Below are 25,131 nucleotides of genomic sequence, written 5' to 3' on the forward strand. Positions count from 1 at the left end.
TTTTGGCTTCAACTGGACAAGCCAGCATGCAGGACAGAAGCAGTTGAAAACACAACAATGAAAAATTTTGCATGCCCCTCTTGGCTTCCACCACAAGTAGTCAGCTGGCTTAATTCTAGTCTCAGTATCATACCACAGTACAGTGATCCCCAAAAGGAGCTGAAGTAGTTGAAGTCCAATTTTTTAAGAAACTGATTTCAAGAACTATAACTTCAAAACTAAGCCTGAAAACTACTGCAGAACCAGAAAAATGCATTTAGGCAAAAATTGTTCTAATAGTGTAAGAGTTATCCCACTGATAGCACTTGAGAGATTATCTCCAGGACTCCATAATCCACACCTAAACGGAGGTTTAGGACAACTCAGTTCCCTTCTCCTGTCACCATCTCACTTCCAAGCACCACATACATCTTTGCATCATGCACTGTGACAAGTACAGGACAGGAAAGCAAAGGCAGTTACAGAAACCAAGAGCCTGTCCCTATTCCAACTGCACGAGGCTGCCACCTACAGCAGGCACAATGCAGGTTTTCAACAGAAGCAACCACTGTTTTTTTAAATAAAAAGTTTATTAAATCATTTAGACTTGAAAGAAGTCACAATAATTAATGCACTCAACAATTATAGCAAGTGCATTCTGTACACCACCAACCCAAATGGATTGATTCCGTATTTTATAAATAAAATTTAACATATTTACAATGAGAAATAAAAGCATGGCATTAGGCAGTTAAATTAGCAGATTACACAAGTGCCTACCAGTTGATTTTTTTAAAAGTACAAATCTACAAGATTACATACGACACGTATGACTTCATTAGGTTTAAATTGGCAGAATCACAACATTTTTGTACATAATTTTTACTATGGCTCTTCCAACCATTGCCTATAAGCCCTCTTTTAATGGCTAAAAGCTCCTTTTCCTTCCCTACAGGTTTATCTGTATAAAATGCATTCCCTAAGACCTACTATAGTGCAGAAACATGAGAAAAATTTCCTCTAATGACTGGCTATGGAAAGTGACAGTATGTACAGCTGTGGTCATTTATTTTTTTTTGCTTTAAAAATAGTGCAGATTCCCAGTTTACCCACCAGGGACAAAAATGGAGTCATTTTTTTTTTCCTCCAAAATCATCTTCATTTCACTGAAGAGCAAGTGATTCAGATATACACTCACTAGGCTTAGAGACTGTAATTTGCTATATAAAAATACAGTATTTTAATTCTATTTACATGTTACAGATCTCTCACTTACCCAGCAAGCTGACATTTACAAGCTTCAAAAAAAACAAAATACACAAAACCCGCCCCAAAAGATAATGGAGTACAACATTGGTAAGCACAGTAGCTGGACCCATCCACCTAGGAGAGTTAAGGTAAGAAAAATGGAATGTGAGAAGTGTGGTTACTGGCTTTTGTTGGCTGTCAAAGTAAACAAAAATCTGTCCAACATGTCTTGAACATTAATCATGGCAAAAAAAGTTAAGTAAACGTTTCCAAGATAGACATTCTGCATCATAGGATCCTTTTGCTGAACAATCCCTTTAAAACCTGCTGAGTGGAAGAAGTGATCCTGAGGATAATTATTTGCTTGGTTGTCTCGAATGCTTATTTCCTGATAAACTCATTGTCCGTGACCTCTGCCTAAGCACTGGTTTTGCTGGGAGTTCCAAGTCTTCAAATACAGGATTCTCTATGATTGCTGCAGCCTCTGGTCTTTCAGTGGGACTTGGAGAGAGCATGTCCTTCACCATGGTGTACTGGAAGAAAACATGAGATGTGTGTGTTTCAATTCATAAATTCACCCTTATTTAATGTTCTGACTTCAGCTGTCTGTATGAACAACTAGGAAGCGTTCCCAGTTGCTTTCTAAGTAATTTGGGTATTAGTATGTTGGCACAGTAATTAGAAACACATTAAATGTTTGAAAACATATCACTGTGCATTCCTTAAATTGCCTCCACTATCAAGGACTACAATCTATTTGGCAAATCAAATCTGACCCAAGATTCAATAGTTATACAGCCTTTACATTATTTGGAATCATAAGGATTTTAAAGCAAATGAAATGTAACTCATGAGTAGTGTTCAGCTTTATGCTTAAGCCACCGCATTTAAAGCCACGCAAGTAATTTTTCATGGTGAGTTAGAAGGTTTCCTTTAAATTTACAGGTAGCTGGAAAATCTGTCTTAAAGTCAGAATTACTTAACAAAGCATCTTTCAGAGTAGAGAACAAAATGTCCTGTTCTAGCTGAGCACAGCATATTGAATTCCTCCGGACAGCCTGCAGCTGTAAAGGAAAAAAGGCTCGTCTCATTTAGCTAGTGGTGTGAAGCTACCAAGAAAACACAAAAGCACTTCAGCTTTCCACTGGAGAGGTTTTGTACATCACCTCCTCTTTTTATCTGAAACCGTATCATTTCAAGGATTTGATTAATTTGGTTTCCTACTCGAGGATCCAGTTCCTGGAGCTAAATCCCATACAGCCATGATGCTACTGTGATATCTCCACTTTCTGCCTAGAACTCTGCACCTTCTCTTTGTGAATATGGATTTGTTGCAAGAACTCATGGCAAGATGTATGCAACAGGAGTAACATCAAGCAAGAAAAGAAAACAAGTAATACTGTATATTACTGGAGATATACTTTGTGACAGAAGCATCAGCATCCACACTACTATAGTGTTCTATAATGTTAGAATTTTGGAAAACAGTGAAGTTCACAGGCAGAGAAATGTGTCTTAAACAAAAGCTGGTGTTTTGGTGTTTTTCCCCTTCTATTTTTACTTGCAAAACAGTTGGAAAGCAAAGAAAAAAGCTACAATTACTAGCATGAGACATACTTACTTCTTGTGCATACTTCTGAATGAACAGCGGTGGAAAGTTCAAGTTTCTAACATCACTCAGGGTCTGCAAAAATGATAAGAAAAATGTTAATTTTCCAAAATATCATTCTTCAACATAGTTATTATTGTTGAAAAATATGCCACTTCTGAAAACAAATCAGCCTGATGGAGAAAAACTTTGTTTACAGGTCTTGCTTTAGTGGTTAACTCTCACCTAACCAGGCAAATTGCTGCTTACAGCCTGAACCTGAAATCACATTACATAAATTGTCATGTTACAAGAATTGTGATCTCTGCAGCTTTAAATCATCCAAATACATTAGTAGTTTCTGTTCTGGCTCAATAAAGTACTCTGCAGCATCTGTAACCCCCAAGATCACCTACACCAGTATTAAAACTCACGAAATGACTGGATCTGCCTTAATAATGTAAGCAGAGTGTTTGCTTAATATTTACGGACCAACATTTATCAGCAATTTTGAAAGAAGTTGCGTATTTCTGTGTCCTTGCAATGTAGCTAATCCCCGTCAGTCAGTCCTTCTTGCTTAGGCAGCACGTTGGCTCCATCTAGTGACAGGATTTTCTCCACACTGAGCCACAAAATATCTGCAGCCTGGCTGCCTCATGAATTGAAATTGTGATTTCCAGAAACCCATGACCTACTTCAGCATCTTGTTAGTGCAGAAGGGCAGTATTTAGCTCTTATTTTAATGAAGATCTCCTTCTGCACAATTTTGAGCACAAATATATGAACTCTGACGTTAAATTAAATCCACTATTACTCACTGAAAGTACAAACTGATCAGTTAATAGTGATGGGCAACAGTCAAACTCCTGTTCAAGAGAAATGAGTTTTATGGCAAGCTATTTCAAAACACTTCTTTCCTTTACCAAGTCACTCTGCATTTAGTGATCTGTTCTCAACATCTAATCTGGAAATAAACTGCACTGCCAGAGACTTAACTGCTGACAGTCTGAGACAGAGGCAGGTCTCGCATTCCTCCTCTGGGGGTTTTTCAGCCCTTTGTCCCAGACTGCAAGGATTTGCTGGGCTCCCTGGGCAGGCAGAGCATTCTTCGCTTCAGTTAACAGCAGTAAAACTTGGCTGATGCCAAGGAAAAGCTTCAGTGTAACAACTTGGAAGCAACTATTAAAGAAGCTAATCTCCAGGACTGTAACCTCCAGGGCTGACAAGAAATGGCTGGAGGTTCTTTTTATCAAAAATTGAAAATTGAGGCAAGTTAGGGCAATCTTCTTCACATGCATTTTAACAGCAAGGAAGTGAAACCTTCCAAATTCATATTTAATCCAATAAAAGTCATTTGTTATTGGGAAGACTGCTTTAAGATGAGCAATGAGCTAGACTTACCACTAAGACAATATCAGAAAAGGAATAAATTTTCAATGTCTTGGGTAAAAAAGCTCTGGAGATGCAAAAAGAAGAAGTCATAAAAACACAGAGCATGACTCCAATTCTTGAATAAAAAATGAGCCGGTAGGTTTGAAGTTACAACCTTTGCCATTTGAGATCTTGAATATCCTAATTCAATAGTTTCTCTTACTTGAGATAACAGAGGAGCTTTGTAAAAAAAGTTACAGCCTCAATCTCACTGCACAGATTAGGAAAACTGCAATTCATTTCCAGTGATTCAGGGGTATGTATAAGGCTGATAAAGATACTGTGTTCCTAGTTCCAACACTGTTTCAAAGCTGTGAAGAACAGCTTGCAAGTGTTTCACAGAGCAAACAGCTCTTTTAAAGAAATGACCAAACTGAAGATAATCCTTGGTGTGGTACCATACGTACCTTGACTCTCTCCATCTGTGTACTGAAAGGGTAAAGCAGCTCAAAGAGAATCAGTCCCAAAGAAAAGATATCCACCTTGTGCGAATAGGTGTTCCCACAGATCTGGAAATTCAGAATTAAGGTCAGGTCAGTCAATCTAATCACTGTATGGAATTACATACGAGGTAATCAGCCCCTTTCAACACAGGGAAGTGACTAACTCAGCAGAGCTGAAGACAGGACAGGTACTGTAACAGCCTCTGGGCACATGAAACTATCAAATGAGTATGGCTGAGCAAGCTCCTGATCATCAGACCCATCTGCAAGCCAAAATGTTTCAACTTAAACATTATGTACAATAGTGCATCGTTAACTAACTTGAATATTACAGTTATCTTCTTAATATGTTAAGAGCAACATAAATCAACCCATCAAATAGAAATCAGACACTATTTTCTAGTATATATAAAAATTACATATATGTATGTCTTATTACATATGGTTTTATATATACGTATGTTAAAAGTACTAATTTTGAAATTCAGTTTAGCTCAAAGCTCTTTTTTGATGAAAAATAATGTAAATATCTCAATAGCAACAACTTTCTAGAAGGAGTGCCTGATCTTTGAACTCCCAAATTCAGGTGTCTCCCAGGTGGTGCTAGAAATAGCTTCAGAGTACAGAGCACAAACCTGTTCTGGACTCATGTAGAGTTTGGTCCCTACTTGTCCTGTGTGCCTGGCATAAGCTGGCATGGGGGTGAGTACCGACTCCTCCTCCTCATCTTGATCCATTGCAGTTACCAGTCCGAAATCCCCAACCTTTACTACGTCGTCCATTGTGAAAAATATATTGGAAGGCTGAGAAAACAAACAGGAGAAAAGAAAATAAGTTATAAACAAGAATGTGTTCTGCTAGGTACAACAAGCACTTGGTAGATATTCATATAATTCATGCTGTCAAGGCTAAAATGCCCCTTAAACATCACAGGAGCAGAACCAGCTAAGAATCCCAGCCATGCAGGAAAAGAGAATTACCCCTGCATTAACCAGGCTCCCTTCTGGAAGCCCAGGCTGCTCATTTCTTGTCTTCCAGTAGAGGGACTACAGATCTAATGAGTAACATGCAGAAAAGTCAACAGCTGTGGGGAGCAGCACCGATAAGTTATCCGACTTTCCAAACACATGGCAAATTCACATCATGTGCTAGAGTTCTGACTTATTTTTTTATTCCAATCTCTAAGTGCTGAACTCATTTGCAGTATTAAGACGATGTGTTACATGCTGGTTATCATCTTACAGATAGGCTGGAAGTCCAGGAACAAGGTGTGCTTTTCAGCTGGTACTGCTTAACTTAATTGCACGAATAACCATTTGTGTAACAGAATTAATTCATTATTTGAAGCTTAAGTACTTCACAAGAGCAACAACAGCAACGATTTGCCTTGTCTTGCTTTTAACCTACTGATAAAAGAAATCAGAACTGGAAAAAAAAAAAAAAACACAACAAACAGGGGTGCCTCACTTGCTAATGGTACCCATCTCAGATCGTCTCTTCCAGAGCTTTGCATTCTGGCTGATCATAGGATCACTGAACGGTTTGGGTTGGAAGGGACCTTAAAGCCCATCCAGCTCCAGCCCCTGGCCATGGGCAGGGACACCTCCCACCAGACCAGGCTGCTCAAAGCCCCATCCAGCCTGGCCTTGAGCACCTCCAGGGATGGGGCAGCCACAGCTCCTCTGGGCAGCCTGTTCAGTGCCTCACCGCCCCCAGAGTTAAATGATGACACAACACACGCCAAATGAGCAATTACTTCTTTGAAAGCTGACTGCTCCACCTGGCTCACAGAAAGAGACAGACACGATTCTGGGAAAATAACAGACTGCTCCTGCCAGGGGGAAGCAGCAGCACTTCAGGGTTATGGACAGGGAAAGCTATGTGTGGAAAAAGCAGCAGGTGGTGCTGGGCAGGCTCTTCTCACTGCTCCTGCACCTTCAAGGCTGGGAGAGCCTGCTCCAAGCTTTGTTGGCACAACTCCTGGAACAGGAGAAGGCAGGCAGACACAGGGCAATATTTCTCTGCCCGACTAGAGGACTACAAAGCTGACCTGTTTCAAAGTCCATCCGACTTCCTCAGTTAAAAACAAACCCACTCCGTGCAAGGAAGAAGACAGAAGAAAAGGCTTCTTGTTTCCCCAAGCCACTGAAACACCCAGAGAGCTTGGTGATAACCAAGCAGTTAGATACAACATGTTATTTCCACAGTACCCACATCCTGCCTCTAGAACTGCCATCTGAGCCAGGTCTTATCTCCCGCTGTGTTTTCCAGTGATCGGTGTCCTGCCCTTTGCAGTCACAGCTCCTTCAGTGCACAAAAGCTGCCGCCCTGTAAGCATATTCTTATGCTTCCCTGGCTGAAAACAGATCTCTGAATGGCCAGGCATATAGTTTCTACAAATTAAGGCAAACGGGCTATTATTGGAAACTGCCAGCAAAAAGAGACCACATTCTGAAAGAGGACATTTAAGGGAAATACCCACAATTTGGCATTCAGTGAGAAGAATACAGCCACTCTCTAGTTATCTTGCCACCTCTACAAAGAAATTTCTTTTCAGATTCTGCAGTCAGAGCAAGAACTCCCACCTTTTTTCACAAACGTGAATAAGCTACATCTGGAAGACTTTCATTCAATTAATGCTGCAAAACATGCCTAAGACTATTCTGTCAGCTCTGTGACACCCTATTTGGCAGGACCCACTGTTGATTTTGAGCTGTTAAAGCATGGCCAAGAGCTTAATCTGGGAGTAGCAATACATTCACTGGACAGACAGACTTCTGTTTCTGTACTCTGTTTTCTTCAAAAGAACTGGAATTGTGATTTATCCACTTGCCTGCTTGAACTGCCATCTTGTCTCGACAATCTCTCTCAGTAGTAGGAGCCTACTTAATGTACTTCAATGTACACTGTTAATATTTGAAGTATTTTCCAGGTCTCTGCTACACAGAGCTAACTATTAGCAGAAGCAAAACAGCTGTGCAGATTATTCCTGCATTAGCACTGACACAAAGCTGGGGTTGCACAACCAATCTCTTGGACAAATTACAAGAAGTGTCTCAAGAAGCTTCTGAGAACTGCAGACAGCGATAAACGCGGCTGCTGTTTTGACCAAGTGAACAACGAACACCCAACTGCACTTCCAGGATCCAAGCATTACGTTAGACACGCAGGGCAGGTTTTCTGAAGCACCGAAGTTGTTTGCTCAAGGAGTCTTTTCAAGTTTTTTATGCCTCCATTGAACTTTTCAGATGTCCCAACAGGACTCTACACATCAATTAAGGGTGAAACAGCTTTACAATGACCTACGTAAGCTTTACTGAACAGTGTTCTCAAAGAGTCTGCAGTGTTCCAACTGCAAGTATTGTTAAGAAATGTTACTGATTAACATGTCTAGCAACACATTAATACAGGGATTAAACTACTTCTTTGGTCACTTTCTTCAACACTAAAGATTTCTTAGATAATTGGCTTAAGGTAACTGCTTAATGCTGATGGGGAAAGAAAATACTCAAATAGGTTCATGAGTTTTATGAGTTTCTCCAACTTTGACTTACTTTTGTGTTACCTCATTTGAATCCCCTGTTACCACCTTGTCTGAGATGGCATCTTATCCTTTGTTTCTAGTGATGTCAGATGATTACCATCTGAGGAGCTACAAAAACAGCTGTAATCGTTTCAGAACTCACTCCACTGTATCGATGCCTCCTCAAACAAGCGCAGGGGAACAGGAGCTGCCTCTCCACCATTCAGCAAAAGCAAAGGACTCCATTTCTCGCAGCTTACAGGAATAAGACTAACTTCATCCAGGCTCTCTAATCAAATTCTGGCATCTGGTAACAAATGCTGACACTTCCAGTGCTAAAAGCTCCAGCAAGGTTAGGTAGTAACACAGTATCAGAAGCAAAATGAAAAAGGCACAAAAAGTTACTCCTGACTTCAGTTATCTGCAACATCAGGGGTAACAACCTCTGCTGCCTTCCAGTCTTACCAGGCTGGGTGTTATCAGACATTCAAAGGTTATGAATCCTTCAGAAAGCTGCTGTAACAGCCAGCTCTGACTCAGAATCTGAGTCCAGAGCAGCCTGCATTTCAATCCTGGAGCAGCAATATTTGACTTTTATTGTCCCTAACCAGGGGTAACGCTGCTGCTGTTCAGAAAGAAGAATAGCAGCATTGTTTCATTTCAAAAGGCAGAAAAAAATTCAAAATAGCTTTTTCTGTTTTGTTTCTGAGCCACACCACTGAGCAATGAGTGAACCTGCATACAGTTCCTGACCTAAAAATGCCATAAAAGCACTGCCACTGACCTGTGCCAGGTACAAGAAGTCTTGCTGTAAGACAGCCTTTGAGTGCAGTAACGAACGATCAGTTTACTTCCTGGAGCACTACAACCCCAAATTATTACCCAGACATTAACTCAGCTTTTGAAACACCGATTCTGAGATCACTGCTAAGTAGCCAGCTATCTTGGCAGGATTCTCCTGTGAGGAGAGACTGGGAGAGCTTGGAGAAGGGAGGCTCAGGGGGTCCCATCCGTGTCCCTAAACCCCTGAGGGGAGGCTGCAGGGAACAGGGGCCAGGCCCTTGTCATGGTGCCCGGGGTCAGGCCGAGAGGCACTGGGCACAGCCTGGAGCCCAGGAGCTCCCTCTGAGCCCCAGGCACGGATGGAGCCTGGCAGGGGCTGCCCAGAGCCTGGGGGGCTCCTCCCGGGGGGCTCCAGGAGCTGCCTGGATGTGGGGCTGAGCCCCCAGCTTGGGGCGGTCCTGCTGGGGCAGGGGTGGTACCAGATGGCCCCTAGGGGTCCCTTCCCACCTCATCCTTAGTGTGGTTTGTTTCCAGTGCTGTACTACTCCAGTACACACCCAAAAGTTACTTGTACCCACACACTCCTCATCTGTCACTTTACAGCAGAACTTGACACAGCTACACAGTGGATGGAGTCAGTCCACGTGTTTCAGGAATTTTACAGTACTAGAGACTTTTGTTTGGCAGTTTGGGCACAGAACATTCAAGTTACGATAGCTCCAAAGACAATCTCACAGCAGTGAACTAGGAAATATCTGTATACAGACACAGCCAGTGAGACAACTAGTTAAAAGCAGAATGTGGAAAGTTCATTAGAAAACTTCAATAGTTCAATAGATAACAAAAGCATTTCCTATAGTGCCCTCTGAATACAAACCTTGAGATCCCTGTGCATTAATCCTTTACTGTGCAGGAAGTCAACCGCTTCAGCTATCTGCAGAAATATCTGCAGACACTCTGTCCTCTCCCTCTCCTCTATCATACATCTCCTGCTCATCCAGTCTTTAAGGTTCTCTTTTCTGCAGAGCTGCATTTGGATGTAAAGATACACCTTTGGAGAGGTGGGCTTGACTTTTTCCACAGTATTTTTAGAAAGGTCCAGGCTTAAACTTGTTGGCCTTGGTGGAGAAACAGAGAGGGGACTTCCTGAAGCTGATTTCTTGTTACCGGGTTCCTTTGTACTTGTTGGCTTATCCTCAGAAAGATTTTCATCTTGTGAAACGTCAATTTTATCTTCCTTACTAGAAGCATTTCCACAACCTGAATCTTCAAAGACAATGGAAGAGGAGGTCCCTTCTCTCAGGTGTACAACAGGGACAGGCAGAGGACAGATTTCCAAGGGGTGACCCAACGTGGAGTGACCCAACTCATTACTGTTGATAGTGCTGTCTTCTACATCGCAGCCTGTAAGGACGCTGTCCTGAAGGTTTAAGAGTGGGTCTTCTGACTGCTGCAAGTCCCTGTTGTCTGTAGCATAAAATTCCAGAGGAGAGAACTCACTTTCAGACGAATCAGACTGACCACACGGTATTCCCGTGGAAAAAGACTGTCCCCTCTCTGATGAAGTGGCAATAACTTCAATGTGGTCCTTTGTAGAAAACGGCTCTGTTCTGATCTTAAATGATGGGACATCCATTGGACTGGGAGAACTGAGAGGCCAATCAGTGCTAGAAAAAAAACAAATCAAGAAATCAGAATTACAGAGCTTCATCCTGCTAGAAATGTATTTTCAGAAGACCAAATTTAAACACATACCGAAAAAAAGAGCATTGCACTGTAACAGTAAATAACTACCCATGTATGGGAATCACTAATAACCAGGATATGGCACCCACTTTTCTTAGTGGGCACAACATCTCCTCATTGTGGTGGTTTTACTCAGCTGGGCAGCTGAGCTCCACCACAACTGCTCTCTCGTTCCCCCTCCTCAAAGGAAAAGGGGGAGAAAATACAACAGAAAGGGCTCAAGTGTTGAAATAAGGACAGGGAGATCACTCACTAATTACTGTCACAGGCAAAAGAGACACAAAAGAGGGAGATTAATATAATATATTACCTATTACTAACAAGCTGTGAAAAACTGAAAGCAAACTAAAAACATCTTCCCTCTACCCACCCTCTTCTACGTCCTCCCCCTGAGCAGCACAGGGGAACAGGGAATGGGGGCGGCGATCAGAAAAAAAGTAAAAAAAAAAATCAGCAAACTCTACTGCCTACATTTCTAGCATGCAGTCAGGCTCATCTTTAGCTTGAGAAAACTCATCCCTTTAGAGCATGCATTGCAATGACTATTTAAAGTCCTCTGGAAGAATTACAGCTGTGAAATGTTAATTTGATGCCTGAGATATAAAAGTCACTGTATTCTAAAAATTGTTAGGCATGTTAAGGTGTTATTACAAGACTGCTAAATAGTGGATCAGAGGAATATGAGGCCTCATTCTTCCCTTGCCACCTTTAAATGTTGCTAACGTACACCCACTTTTTCCTTATTCCTAACACCCTCTATGTCTTTTACCTAATTTTTCATTTTTAGCCTACTTCTAACAAGCTTTATGAATCAGTCTGATCATCCGTCACGAATTTGTGCCAAAACTTTAATTGAACTACCGAAGTACTGAATCAGAGCTATCGAAACCAAAACAAAGAGGAGGACAGAGATGCCCAGGTTTAAAACCAAATCACTGTACCAGGGCATTCCTAAAAGCCCTGATTACAGAAGTTAACTTAAGAATTACAAGATCTAAGCTGAAAGAAGGACCTTAACACAACAGAGGACCCAAAAGCTGATCAATGCCATGCAGAAATGTGATATTTGTACCTTGTTAAACTGAGAATTTAACAGATTAAGTTAACAACACAATTTCTTTCTTACATAGTCACTGCATCATCCTGGATCATCCACCAGTTCCCCTGTTCTGTTGGTCTACAACCTCAAATTCAACTTAGTAAGAAAACCCACAAGTTACCTTTCATCTTTCAACCACTGTTCATCCATCTTTTCCTGCCATCTCTCAGGTGGAGCTTCCAGCCAGGCGTTGAAATACCGAACAATACCTGGATGCTCGAGTTTAGCTAACGCCTTGACTTCCCGCATCACCTTTTCACGAGCCAGCTCCCTAGGATTTGGGTGAAAAGAAAAACAGAGACGGTCTCATAAAGCAGCAACACAGCATAGAAATTTCTGCAAAAGGAAGTTTAAACAAAGGTAGCCCAGTATAAGCCAGGCTAGTAATATTGCTCTTCACATGAAAAGACATCTGTTTAAAATTCCTCAGAGGAACTCCTTCAGGTTAGGAGCACAGGGAAGCAGTATGTGCTCATAATGGTTAAGCATTTAGTCACACCTTTTCAAGTAGTTACAGGCAGCAAAACTCAGAAGAAAAGGTTCATCTTGTTCTCAACTATTTACAAGGGCAGAAAAGTCCACTAAATAGCAATATTCTACAGGGATGTAGAAGACACTGGCACAAAAGACAGACAGAAATAGCTTAGTGTTTCTTTTTTAATTGGCAAAACATGAAGACTATCTCCATTCTACAGATAGGAAAATAGGTAGCCTGCTATCTACTGAAGTACATAAACTCTCTTCATAGGAGCGTAACTCCATCAAATGAATTCTGATGGTTTTATTTATTGGATTTAGATATGCTTGGAAAATAATTCAGGATACCTTAAATCTCCAACCAAAACCCTTAATCTTAAATAATCACACTTCTTTAACACATTCAAAAATTAGGAATTCTAGATTTCATTGCTTTACCCCCTCCCTCTACTGGCCTGCCTGTTGCTGTTCTAACTTGAGATTTCCAGCAGCAGTGTCTCCCATCTCCCACTAAAAGGAAGTGCTGCAAGTTCTGTGTAGGGTAATTCAGCAGCAAGGCTTGACCACCTATGACTGAAAGAAAAGGTAGGGGTTGTGGGACCAGAAAACAAAACAAATGGACAAATGGAGTCAAAAAGGCCAGAGAGGGAGAAAGAAAGGGTGGAGTAGGAAAGGTAAGGAGAGGAAGGAGAAAAGCAAATTAACAGTGCTACAAGTAACTAGTGCTGTTATCAAAGGCTCAATTCATCAAGGAAATTAAAAGGAGTTCCCATGTAGCTGCAGCACCCTCACAAGGGCCCTGCTATGTTACTAGTTTAGGCAAGCAGGTCACCCTTCTGCTGTAAGTACATGTGCCAAATTCTCAATGCCAAAATTAAGTCAGCCCCCCATTAAAAAAGTATGTCATACAGCATCATGATGAATCTGGGAAATCAGTTCAGGAGCAGATGGCTCAGCACAGGATCCCACCATTCATGACTTTCGCTGTCTCATACTCATTCAGTACCTGTTAGGTAAACGGATCCTCTTGATAGCATAGTTGCAGTCATCCACTTTATTTCTGGCTTCAAAAACAACTCCAAAGCCTCCGCGACCCAGACACTGAATTGGCTCAAAATCTGTCAGGTATCTGGGAGGAAAGGTGTGAGAAAGGCAGAGAAGAATGGATGGACGATAAAGGAGAAAAATGCATTAGCAAGGATAGTTTAAAAAAAATCATTTGTGAAAGTGTAAATAACTTTGGTGCAGGCAATACAGGCTGAATGACTTCAAGCATTTCCTCCTTTTTTTCCTCTGTTTACCCATCCGCTGAGACAATCAGATGGTTACCTACTTATGAAACAGACAGGTGCTGATTATCTTTGGCAAGACCCTTTACACATGCACCTGACAAACTGAAGAAGTTTCAGAGTATCAGGTTCACCGTATACTGGATCATGGATATTTAGCTTAAACTCCTTTGCCCAAATTAGGCAGTGACAGCCAAGTATTTTCTAAATTGTGATTTGCCTTCAACCCCTATTAAGTATTTTGCTACTAGTCCTTCCAAGCACCTCTTCTGAAACAGTTCTTAAATCTCACCTTTCTTATTCCTCCTCATCTTAAATATTCCAGTTCCTATTTTCAGTGGGCTACAAATACACAAATTCACATTTTTTCCAAAATACCAGTGATATGCCCCTATACACTCTTAAGTCTCAACTACTTCATAATAACAACAAAGGCTTGTTCCAAATATACTCTGCTTATTCTGTAGAGTATATAAAACATGTTTCCATTCACAATTCCCTTAACTCTATTTTACTCCACAAGCACAGAATCAGAGGGAGTGAACACAGGTTAAGAACCTTAAAATCCAATCCTCCATTTCACATATCTGCAGTAAATAGGTGATCAACACTCCCAAGCAGAGGTTCCACATAGGCTCTCAGGGATTGCTTAGACGAATCAAAAGAGCAGTCTCCCACTGATGTGGGTGTCAGAATTCTTTCAGATTATCCCGAGGGGTCTGAGGACTAGGACAGGTAAGAGCTAGTGAACTCTTTTCTCCAGACAGCATCAAATGTCATACTGATTAAAAACTCCGTAAATGTCATACTGAGCTGAGCTCACCTGGATACGTATCCAGAGTTCTTGACATCACTCCAGCTGGTGTCCTTAACATCTCCGCAAGCAGGCTCATATTTACTATCAGTCTGGCACTGTGTTTCAGATTCCTTCCGCAGCTAACATGGGTGACCAAAAGAAGATCAAACAACAAAAAAAAAACAGTTCAAGCCCTAGTACTTGAGACCAGTTTGTACCCTTAGATATAGCATTAAATAATTCCAGTGTGAACATCTCTGAAGACAGCAGATATGGCTGAAGCAATTTGTTTGCTGAAGCAGTTAAGTAAATTGTACGCTGCAGCTGACAGCCTTCACAGATAGATTAAATAACACATTTAGGCTATGTTATCTTGTAAGTTATTAACTTATTAACACCACTCAGTGCAGACTCAAAACCAAAAGAAACGGCTAGAATACTACTTTCTGTATTTAGGATTCAGCAAAAAAATAATACTTACTCTGCTGTGAGGATGGGGATGGAAGAGTTTGCGTACGATGAAAGTTGTGGCCACAATGCAAAATATGATGGTGCCAACAATTTCCTTCCACCAGTGAAGTAGAAGAACAGGATCTTTTTTGCGAATGTTCTTGTAATTCATATCATCAAAAAATCTGACGGTGATCTGGGTGCTCCGTTTACCTCTTTCTCTTTTGTAGTAGGGTAAGTAATATCCATTATCTGTGTATAAAAGACAAAGAGGGCATGCTTTGCAGTTGCCTACAAATAAAGGGAACTGTCTTCTCTTTAATAGGTTTGTTCAACAGACACCAGGTGGTTTTGTTCACACGTTTTGTTTTGAAACACTTCAAAATTTAAAATTCCACCTACCGTATGGATACTGTAGAACTGAAAGTGCTCCATTGCTGTATTCTTCGTGAGAATACTTGTCATTGCTCAGACACTTGTCAAATTCGTCAGACCCCACCAACACTGGAGTCCTGGATGGAGAATCTAAGCACAGAAGAGACAACTTTGAGCTGAACTATTATAAATCAGTCTACTTATAGATGAATTTCATGAGAACTCCAGTTATCTTAGAAAATACCAGATTGTTGGACCAGTAGGTAACAACGAAAACTAACACAAACATTCACAAGGTAATCGTTAAAAGGTAACCATTACTTAACACCATTTGCCAGCCAAAATACTATTTTTGACAAGCCAATTAACTCATTCACATCACTAAAATAACAAGCTTCCTCTTTTAATAGAAAAAAAAATGGTTTAGAAGACCAACATTTCATCATTTAAAATGACCCAATGAAATTCAGAAGTAAAAGGTAAAAAGTGAAAGTCATTTACAATTTAAACATCTAATTAAAAAGAATAAAGAACTAAGAGCACAAAGGTGTTTCTAGCTGTCAACTAGTTCGGAAACTATTAGACTAGTTTGACACATAATATAAATCAGAAATATGCTCTGTCTTTTCAGAGCTAAGACAATACAAGAAACTCTGGATTGTTACTTACGGATTAAAGGTTTCCATTTAATTTTGGGAAGGGGAATAATTGCATTATCATGCCTGGATCCCAGAGCCTTCGGGTTAGTTGGGAATTTTTCAGAAATTCTGACTGATGACTGAAGATACAGCTGGCCTCTGTACATACCTGTGTAACAGATCAGAGAGCATATTAGACTTAGCTTTCTTCATCCCCAGCGTAAAATCATCCAGGTAAGATGTACAGCTGAAAGTATTTTGGAAAATACTTTATATTCTGAGAATCTGAGATACTGACTCTGACTGAATTCAAGTAGTACATGCTCTTTTTTCCTCTGGAAATGCAAGAGACTAGAACACCTGTGTAGCTGAGGCTTCAGAAAAATATCACAATTTCTGAAGAGTTATAAAGCACCTTGGGCTTTGCTTAAGTAAGGCTTCCTTCAAACGTCTTACACTTGCATGCTGGTACACAGAACTCTTCAACAGCTGTTAACAGGAAGGCTAGAAAAAAATCTGTGTAACCACTAACAGGAAAGGTGTAAAGACTTAAAGAGAAATGCTAAGGGCTTAGAAAAAAAACAAAGCACATCTGCCTCCCAGAGACAGACAGCTGAGAGGAAGGACCTGGGGACACTATTCCTAGTTGTCAGAATTCACATCATATGAATACTGACAGCTGGATGAAAACTCAGTCACAGGAAAACTTAACTGAAATTTCTTCATAGTAAGTTACTTGTAATCACTGCAGAGGAAGAAACGAATGTGACAAAATAGAGGGTCAGAGGGCCCTCTGTTTTTCATTTTCCTTTTCCAAAACCAAAACATCATTTAGCTACCACTTTAGGCCAAACAGTCATAGAAATGGATTCTACCAGAGCCAAAGCTATGCCATACCTTCTGGTACACATTATCTTCTACAGAAGGTAAACATTACTTTCTGTAACTGACAGGATTTCTACGATGGGTACACAGAAATCTGACTTCAAGTGACAAAAGTAAAGGTGACCAGAGCAGGTTAGGAAGGGATGAGAACAGAGATCTATCTTTTGAAGCTTTTTAAATCAAGGGGAGTTGTTTTTCTGGGATATATACATTAGTAAAGCCTCTATTTTGGGGCTTTATAAACAGTCTACATTATATGGAGCATCAGACTGTACACGTTATAGCTCCTCTTGAGGGTGCTCTACCAGCACGGAAAGATCTGCTTTTCTGAAAGCTCAAAGAAAAGGATAATGTTTACAACCAAGTGCTCAGAACTGTGCCTCACCCAAATAGACACTGGATTCTGTGGCCCCTCTTGCAGCTTCCACAAGGTCCTCTTCATCTTCTAGCACTTCATTGTTCGTGGTGTAACTTGTGTCATCAAACAGACTGATCGGAATTACCTTGCCATCTTTAACCAGCCACGCAGAAGCAATTGGAGTGCAAAACTGAAGAAGAGAGAGGTAACTGGAAAATTAATGTTATATTAACTAGATGTTATAACAGTGTGCTTAAATTCCTTGGTTTAGTTTTTGTAAGAGATGTAACAGCTCAAAGAGCCAAAACTCAAGATGGAAGACATCATATATGATGCTGTAAAGTGTCTACGTGTTAACATTTAATACCATGTCTTTTCCCCTACCTGGTATTCCCATTCCAGATGTCCTCCTCGTTTGTTAAAAGCCATAACCTTCCAGTCAGCTACTGAGACTTTTATTACTGTATCTTTCATCATAGCCTCCTGCTCATCCACATCTGAAATTATTTTTGTTTCTTCTTTGTTCAGATGTAATTTAAAATTGCTCTCAATGTATCCTGCTCTGTTTTCTATATCTGGGACGTAGTGCAGCTCAAAGTGGCCAACACTGAAATTCCACCTAAAAGAAAGAGAAAAACTTCATAGAAACTGATTGCATACTCCAAGTCAGTCCCAAACCCCTCCAATCGGAAGATTCTTATGCTGAATTACATAAATTTGTCCCACAAATTTTGTTCATAGTAAATCCTCAGATTACCAGATGATCACAGGTTTACCAGGAGAGGAAGCACTAATCCTCTAACTATATCCAGAATACAAACCAGCGAAATCTTTTTTGCCAACATGATGTAGAGTTGAGAAAACAGCTGGGAAAGTAGGGGCAATGGCATTAAAGGTTTAGCATATGGAGAGGGTAATTAAAAAAAACATGGAGGAATACAGCTAGGTCTGTTTAGGTAAGAAAATGTTACATAGCTGATGAAAGCAACAAGCATTTAGGAAGCAGCATTCTCCAAAAGACACGCTTCATTAATAAAGCATGTTTTGAGATGTATGGCTTTTGAGCTGGTGGAAGGATGATACTTTTTTGTTGCTGTTTTCTTTTAATCCCACACACAAGACTTAACAGAGGATTTCTTTGACAGGCACTTCAATGAAACCAGCATTGCTCGTGTCCCAGGTTAACATACTCTCAAACAAGTATGACTGTATAAGGAACACAGAGTTGTCTTGCACAGCCAAATGCTCTTTAACTTTTACAAACCAACAAATCAGGGCAGAAACTGAATTATTCTCAAAAAGAAAATAATGAATTCTTATTTCCACCATACAGCCCAATGCTGTAGAAAGATACAGAGGGGAAGCAACAGTAAATTTGTGTCTTGAACAGCAACAAGGGGGAATATACTTCTTAACAATATGCTTGGCTGCCCGAAGTTTCCTAGGACCAACCAGGAGTCAAAATGTCTCCTTAAAAAAAAAATCACACCACTATGGTAAAAGTCAAGCATATTTTATATAATAAGTTGAACTTTGTTTATTAAAAGATTTTCTTTCTTTGAATTGAAAATAGAGCTATCCTATAAACTCCACAGCAGTACTGTTCACCAGGAAAGCATCTCTATTTCTGACAATGAAGAAGAATTCAGATACACAAAGTATCATGGTATGTTTTCAAGAGACGTGTAGGAAAGAAAAGCATGTTTTTGTGACATATCTCTCCCCACCACCATCAGCCCCCAAGAATCACAAAATCTAAGATCTCTCTTTTAAGACTTCTCATCTGCTAATCTACTTGAGTTCTAATTAGCTTATCTGAGACTACAGACACAACGTGTCAAATCCCGCTGCAAACAGAAGAGGGAGCAGGTGAACAGAGAATGACTAGTCCTCCTCTGAACGGCTGGGCAGTTATTTTATCTATGTATAGTAACCAGCCTTTTAAACCTGTACTTAAGGAAGGTGAGATTTTTGTTGTTGGGTTTTGTTGTCTTTTTGTCCAATTTGTCTATTTTTATAAAAATATTAACGTATAAAAACTTGTGTCACAACATTAGGGAAGACAGAAACTGAACCACTTCTTACAGATTGCAAAGATCAGAACATCTATGTTACAAAATTAAAGGAGACTTAAGAAATAAGGCTTTTTAAAATGTCTTTAGTCTTTTTTTCAATCACCTTAAAAAGAAACCTGAATACATCAAATATAATAAAAAAGCAAGGGTTGCCATGAGTAGGTAAAGAACTGAAGTGAATCAGTAAGTTGCCGAAGGCTCATAAACTATCTCCTGCTGTACCAGTCAACAGCTGGAACAAACCAAAGTGGCATTTGCCATGCATAGTACAGCAGTGAGACTCTTTTGAGGTATACAAGGACAATAAAGTTACTTTCATCTGATTTAGGGGGAATAAGTTCATGCAAATATTTTTTCCTAATGATCCATAACACTGAAGATAAAGAGATTTTTCAAAAGCATCGAGGATCAAAGGGGTTAGGTGCTAAGTGAGCCTGCTGCATTCCTTCGGTTAACAGTCCAAATTCCCTTATGCAATTCCTATTCTAATGAATAAAAACAAGTTTTTTATATGTAATGCTTTAAGGATTTGACTTTATCTCTGTCAGACTGTTTCTGAGCAATGACCACACTTACTTTTCATTGCCACTGCGTGGTCCAACAGCACGGACTGTTTTCTGGGTTCGGCGTAAAAGGAGTGTGTCTTCCTGGTCTGCTTCATCGTCATCCCACTGGCGACAGCCCATAGTTGAGCAGATGTACTTCACCTAAGGGACAAGGCAAGAGACTCAAACATACTTGGAAATCTGTAGAACTTCAATAAAAAAAAAGTAACAAACAGGAACATTCAAAGCTAACAATTCCTATGAAATGCTTTCAGCTCGCAGGGGGATTTGGAGCTCTGGTTAGAGATGCTTGACCTGACTGATGGATGTCAAGGAGTCTGGTTTAACAGATAAGTGTTCTTCAAAACTACAGAATTCCTAGAACTTTTTGAAGATTACCGTTTGGACCATCTTTAGTCAGCCGGAATATCTTCAAATATATATATTATAACTTACAATGATATTTATTTGACTATTCTTTGTGTTCTACTTCTAACAGAAAATGCAACTCTTTTCCCACTGTGTCTATGGACATAGATAATTTCTACAAGTTTTCTACAAGTAGGCTCCTGGCATAATTCTGTTTTCATTCCGTATCTGCCTCAGCATAACTCTATTATGAACTTCAAATGAAGAACTATTGATTTATATACGATACAGCAGAACCATCCTACTTTATCTTTCAGCTAATAAAATGAGGATAAAACCTCATTAATTCACAGTCATGCAGACCTTGCAATAGTCCTAATCTCAAACAGAGTTTGGATTATATTGGCATTTGTGTATTGAAAAAAGTTGGACACGCTTTCAGGAAATCTGAACTGATGCCAAATTGACAAAGACAGACTGCCCAAACTCTCAACAAGGCACTATTTCCTGTATGCAGCACCTCTGCTACTGTAAGCGTGAGCCTGGAATCAAAGCAAAAACCGAAATTTCCACTTCCTGAATAGTGTGGGGAAGAGCAGTCTGTTGGTACAGTGCCTTTGCTATCAGTGTGAAAATCAAAATAATTTCATAAACTCTTGCTTTGGATCTAGACTCTTTATCACTAGTGATCACTGTACACAACGCAATAAAAGTCTTCTATACGACAACATCTGATCAAAATGCACAAACTGATTTTGTTGAAAGCAAACACTGGAAGTTTAAAGTTAAAAAAACATCATTTTTCTTTTTACCCATTTTAAAGATGCACTTTTTCTGATTTAGTAATGTCTGTTTTTCACTACTTAAAGTGTCTACAAGCATTTTAATAATATTTGACATAAAAGGTGGAAGAAAAGAGGGACAAAGTCCAGAACTCAAATGTAATAAATTCCTGTGCTTTTAGCTTTTTTAAAACATAAAACTACTAATCAGTGGATTTCAGAAGAAAATACTTTCTGAACCAGTCAGATAGCAAGTAGTTTTCAAATTAAATTTTAAACTCATATGCAGAAGTTAAGGGGAACTTCTAAGAGGGAGCATGCTTATTGGCAACAACTACAAACCTCAAGTGCTCGTGTATGTTGAATGTTTCTTGTTTTCAACCAGATACAACTTGTTAGTTGTGAAAAGATTAAAATCTAAAAGTGTTAAAAAAACATGCATCATCTAAAACTCTTTGATATTCAGTAAGCTGAACTGCAAAGTCTACTTCAGGCAGAGCTAGATACAAACATAAAATGAAGCTGAAGTCTTCCATTTCAGCAGCAAAGGGTTATTTCTTTCTTTTTCCCCTCACTCACCTCTAGTTACAACCCCCCTGTTCCTTTGTGCTGGTTCTGGCACTCTCCCAACCCCTGGCTGAGCTGACTAAATTTGCTAACCTAACAGGAAAGCATTCACTTTTTATTGGGTTAATTTTGTGCTGCGTTAGCTGTTAGTTGCATCGGCCCAGCCAGGGGGAAGTGTTAAAGCAGAAGGGACAGAGCAGAAGCTCACAGACAAGACAACACTGCAGTGATGCTCTGAGCCATATCACCACCACTCCAGCCTGCTGCGTTTGTTTCCCAGTAAATTCAGCTTCTATTTTTTTGTGCTGTGCAGCTGTACACTAGAACCATAGTGAAGTTTAAATCTTAAGAGCAACCTTTTGGCAACGCAGTGCTAGAAACAACGACAAGGCAACTTTTCAGGCTCTTACCTTCCCTGTGTATGAGCTCAGCCCATAGCTTGTTAAGGACTTTCCCCCAACTAAGACAACATCCTCGCCCAGCTTGTAGGAAGACTCGAGAAGAGATTCCACCGTGAAAGGAACTGCCTCCATGCTCTCTCGATCCCGATCCCACTGGAAAAGGTCCCCATCCAAGGAAGGAATTATCATCTTATTCCCAAATACCTAAAAAAAAATCAACAGAACATTAGGTAGCATCTAAACACATTTTTCACAAAACATATACAGATGTCAAATACAAAATGACGTACAGTATGAGTGCTTTATACACAGCACTTTATATTCCAACATCTTACTTTATGCTTGTGTATTCCTGTTCAAGGCCAGGCTGGATGGGGCTTTGGGCAGCCTGGGCTGCTGGGAGGTGTCCCTGCCCATGGCAGGGGGCTGGAATTGGATGGGCTTTAAGATCCCTTCCAACCCAAACCATTCTGTGACTCTACGGTAATCCAAACTGCAGCAAATGTAAAGGGAGAAACATTCCTGAAGAGACTGAACAGTCACTAGTTGGTAAGCAAGTACTGCACGTTATTTGTGATGGTGCTAAGTTTCAAGACGGTGGCATTTTATGTGAAGTTCCACCTTTTTCCACCCCTCACCACAGCTGACTTACTTCTAAACACACAATCAACCGTTCTCTCCAAATCAGAAGACTGAATTTTGTTTTAAAATAAGAGCTGAGGCTGTGTGTGTACTCTTTTGCAGTTAACGACTACACCAGAATATCCATCCTCCTTTAAAGTAGGCAGAGCAATTATCACTGACATCAGAGCTCACATTTCATTTTTGCCTTTTCAGACAGTTCAATCAAACTTCTCCTCCCCAGATTTTTTTTTATTTTGTTTATATACATTTCCTTTAATACTCTCTGGCTTTTCCTTAAAAGGCACAATAGGTCAAGATCTTTTCACCAGGATACAGTTTCATCCATTACACAGATTTTTCAAGGAGATCCTCACTCGGAAGGATGAGTCATTGTCAATGAGTACTAAGGGACTTATTAAGGAACTCATTATCAGCATCACAGACCATAACTAATACCGTGGACTAATACCGTGGAGCCACAGTGGCTGTGTCCATCATGTACAGTGAGAAACTATAATCCATATGATCTTGGCTTTTGAGGATATGGATTAACATGGAAGATGTTAACGGTTTTTCAGACCCTCTGTCCATTCAGGCAGTACCTTACAACATAATTACATTAAATTATAATGTGTAAGGGATCCGGATTTAAGTTCTAGTTCTAGTAAATATGTGTTAGTCACTTCAAAAAAGCATATTACTGCCAAACTGCAAGGCAGATAGTTGTAGTGCACAGCCATACAAAAGATCCAGAAGGTTTCTTCTTAAGTGAAGATCTGAAACCACATCTTCTGCATGATTAAAGTCTCTAGGATGAAACTTGTTATTCGCAGTGGGTCACAGAAGAGCAAACAGGGTTACCAAAGTTGAAATTCACATAAACAGGGAGAGAAAGTCAGGTCTTGTAAGTGTGTGCATGTCATGACTAATCTCTCCTACACTGTTTGGTACAAGTGATTCAGAGAGAAACTTCAGGTGAATTACCTGATAATGCTGGTGATTGTATCTAGGGTCCCTAAGGATCCAAGACCAGTACTTTCTGGTTTTGGAAAGCATCATGACAAGTGACAGTTACAAATTACTTCTCAGGATCACAACGTGTAACTGAAGAGATAACAAAAGCAAGCCCCTGAGTTCTTTGCAAAGCTAAATGAAGTGTTTTCTTCCCTTCCCAGATATTTACCTTACAACAAAAGAGGCCAAAACATGTTGGAAGAGACACTGTAATGCAGCATTTCTTGTGCATCACAGCTCTCACAGCCTCCCATGTGGGGGTGGAGAGGATATACACCTACATACACATGGCTCTATACACACACTTCCAGAAATAAAACAAAAGCAAACATTTGTGCACAGGGTCATTCGTAGAAATCACATGATTAGTGGAAAAATAAAGCAAACAAGGTTTACATAAACGTTCACATTCAAGAGCAGCCTTGTGATCTTCAGAACAAAGACATACAGATCATGGAAAACAGTTCAACAACAGAAGAAGTCGGCGCCAAACTTGCAGCTTTGACCAAGCTGGAGAATTTTGTTAAAACATTGAACACAGAGCAATTATGATAAAGTGTTTTTTTGTAATATATTCTTTCAGAAATGCATAATAGTTACAAACCAGAACTCAGAGCCTGTGCAGATTGCATTAATAAATCCTCCATAAGGCTTCTTCCTGCGCATCGTTCAGCAAGGACATAAGCCCAATTTTCCAGGAGGATCCAGAAGAAGTTCTGCTGGGCTACCAGCCAGCTAAATTCATACAGCCTGGGCAAGCTACGTGGTGCTGCTGGTAGCCAGATAGCTACTTGTGGGTCCCAGCTTTTAGATAAGCTTCCTGAGAGCCACAACACCAAGGGCTGAGCATGTGCTGAGCACCACACTCATTGCCATGCATTTGTGCAGGCTCCTCATCCCAAAGCTCTGTCTCCAAGGCCTGACCAGTAAATCTTTGGGAAAATTTCCAGAAAATGGCAAAACGTTGGCCCTTTCTGGGAATACAAAACCCAAATTCCCCCCATGGAAGTATGCTCCCAAGATGTGAGTCAAACAGGGTCACGCCTTCCTCATCTTCAAGAATTTCCCAGGAGTGGGGCACTAACAGCTCATCTGATACAGCCTCCATCCCCATCGGCTGCAGACGACAGATGAGACTGCTCCGGTAGCTCTGCTGATCACCTGCCCCTGCTCCCAACCTTGGGAGCAGCACGTCCTGCATGACATTGGGAAGGAAAGGCTGAGAAAAGACACAACTGCTGTGGGTGGACACATCAGGAAAGCAAGTGCAGGCAGTGGGAAGAGCTGTGGTGCTGAAGGACAATGCTGGAGGAAGAATGGATGGGGTTCAACTAAAAACAGGTAAACGTAAGCTAGACATCTCAGTAACCATCACAAGCGGGGTATTTCACATCAAATGGAGGAACGGAGACAAAACTAAATTCCTCTTCTAAGATGAAGATATTCATAAATGGGATTACAGACATGGCTCTGGCAAGGGACTGTACCTAATTGCCACAAAGCTCCTCTCCAACTAAAATAGCTCTATTGTAGCTGAAAAATGAGGCAGGTGTGCAGATGTGCCTACTTCAGGTGTACACACGACAAAAAGGCATTTGTGGACACACGCCACTGCCTTTCACAAGTGTGGTTTTCAGAGCAAAGGT

General features: G+C 40.4%; 1 protein-coding gene across 1 annotated transcript in view; it reads right to left on the reverse strand.

Moving 5' to 3' along the window:
- Positions 1–554: 554 nt before the first annotated feature.
- The window catches only part of EIF2AK3 (eukaryotic translation initiation factor 2 alpha kinase 3), a 40,644-nt gene continuing 16,067 nt past the window's right edge, over positions 555–25,131 (reverse strand). The window contains exons 3-17 of the mRNA XM_082759380.1: positions 21,857–22,051; positions 19,760–19,890; positions 17,493–17,727; positions 17,136–17,298; positions 15,897–16,034; positions 15,255–15,377; positions 14,884–15,104; positions 14,430–14,542; positions 13,324–13,446; positions 11,962–12,111; positions 9,873–10,662; positions 5,325–5,492; positions 4,654–4,755; positions 2,849–2,911; positions 555–1,760 (exon numbers count right to left, since the gene is read on the reverse strand). Of these exons, the coding sequence (XP_082615506.1) occupies positions 1,584–1,760; positions 2,849–2,911; positions 4,654–4,755; positions 5,325–5,492; positions 9,873–10,662; positions 11,962–12,111; positions 13,324–13,446; positions 14,430–14,542; positions 14,884–15,104; positions 15,255–15,377; positions 15,897–16,034; positions 17,136–17,298; positions 17,493–17,727; positions 19,760–19,890; positions 21,857–22,051 (2,892 nt within the window). The 3' untranslated portion in view covers positions 555–1,583. The remainder of the gene's footprint in view (positions 1,761–2,848; positions 2,912–4,653; positions 4,756–5,324; positions 5,493–9,872; positions 10,663–11,961; positions 12,112–13,323; positions 13,447–14,429; positions 14,543–14,883; positions 15,105–15,254; positions 15,378–15,896; positions 16,035–17,135; positions 17,299–17,492; positions 17,728–19,759; positions 19,891–21,856; positions 22,052–25,131) is intronic.

The sequence above is a fragment of the Aythya marila genome (genome assembly GCF_965140915.1).
Source record: "Aythya marila genome assembly, chromosome: 4".
Lineage (NCBI taxonomy): Eukaryota > Metazoa > Chordata > Aves > Anseriformes > Anatidae > Aythya > Aythya marila.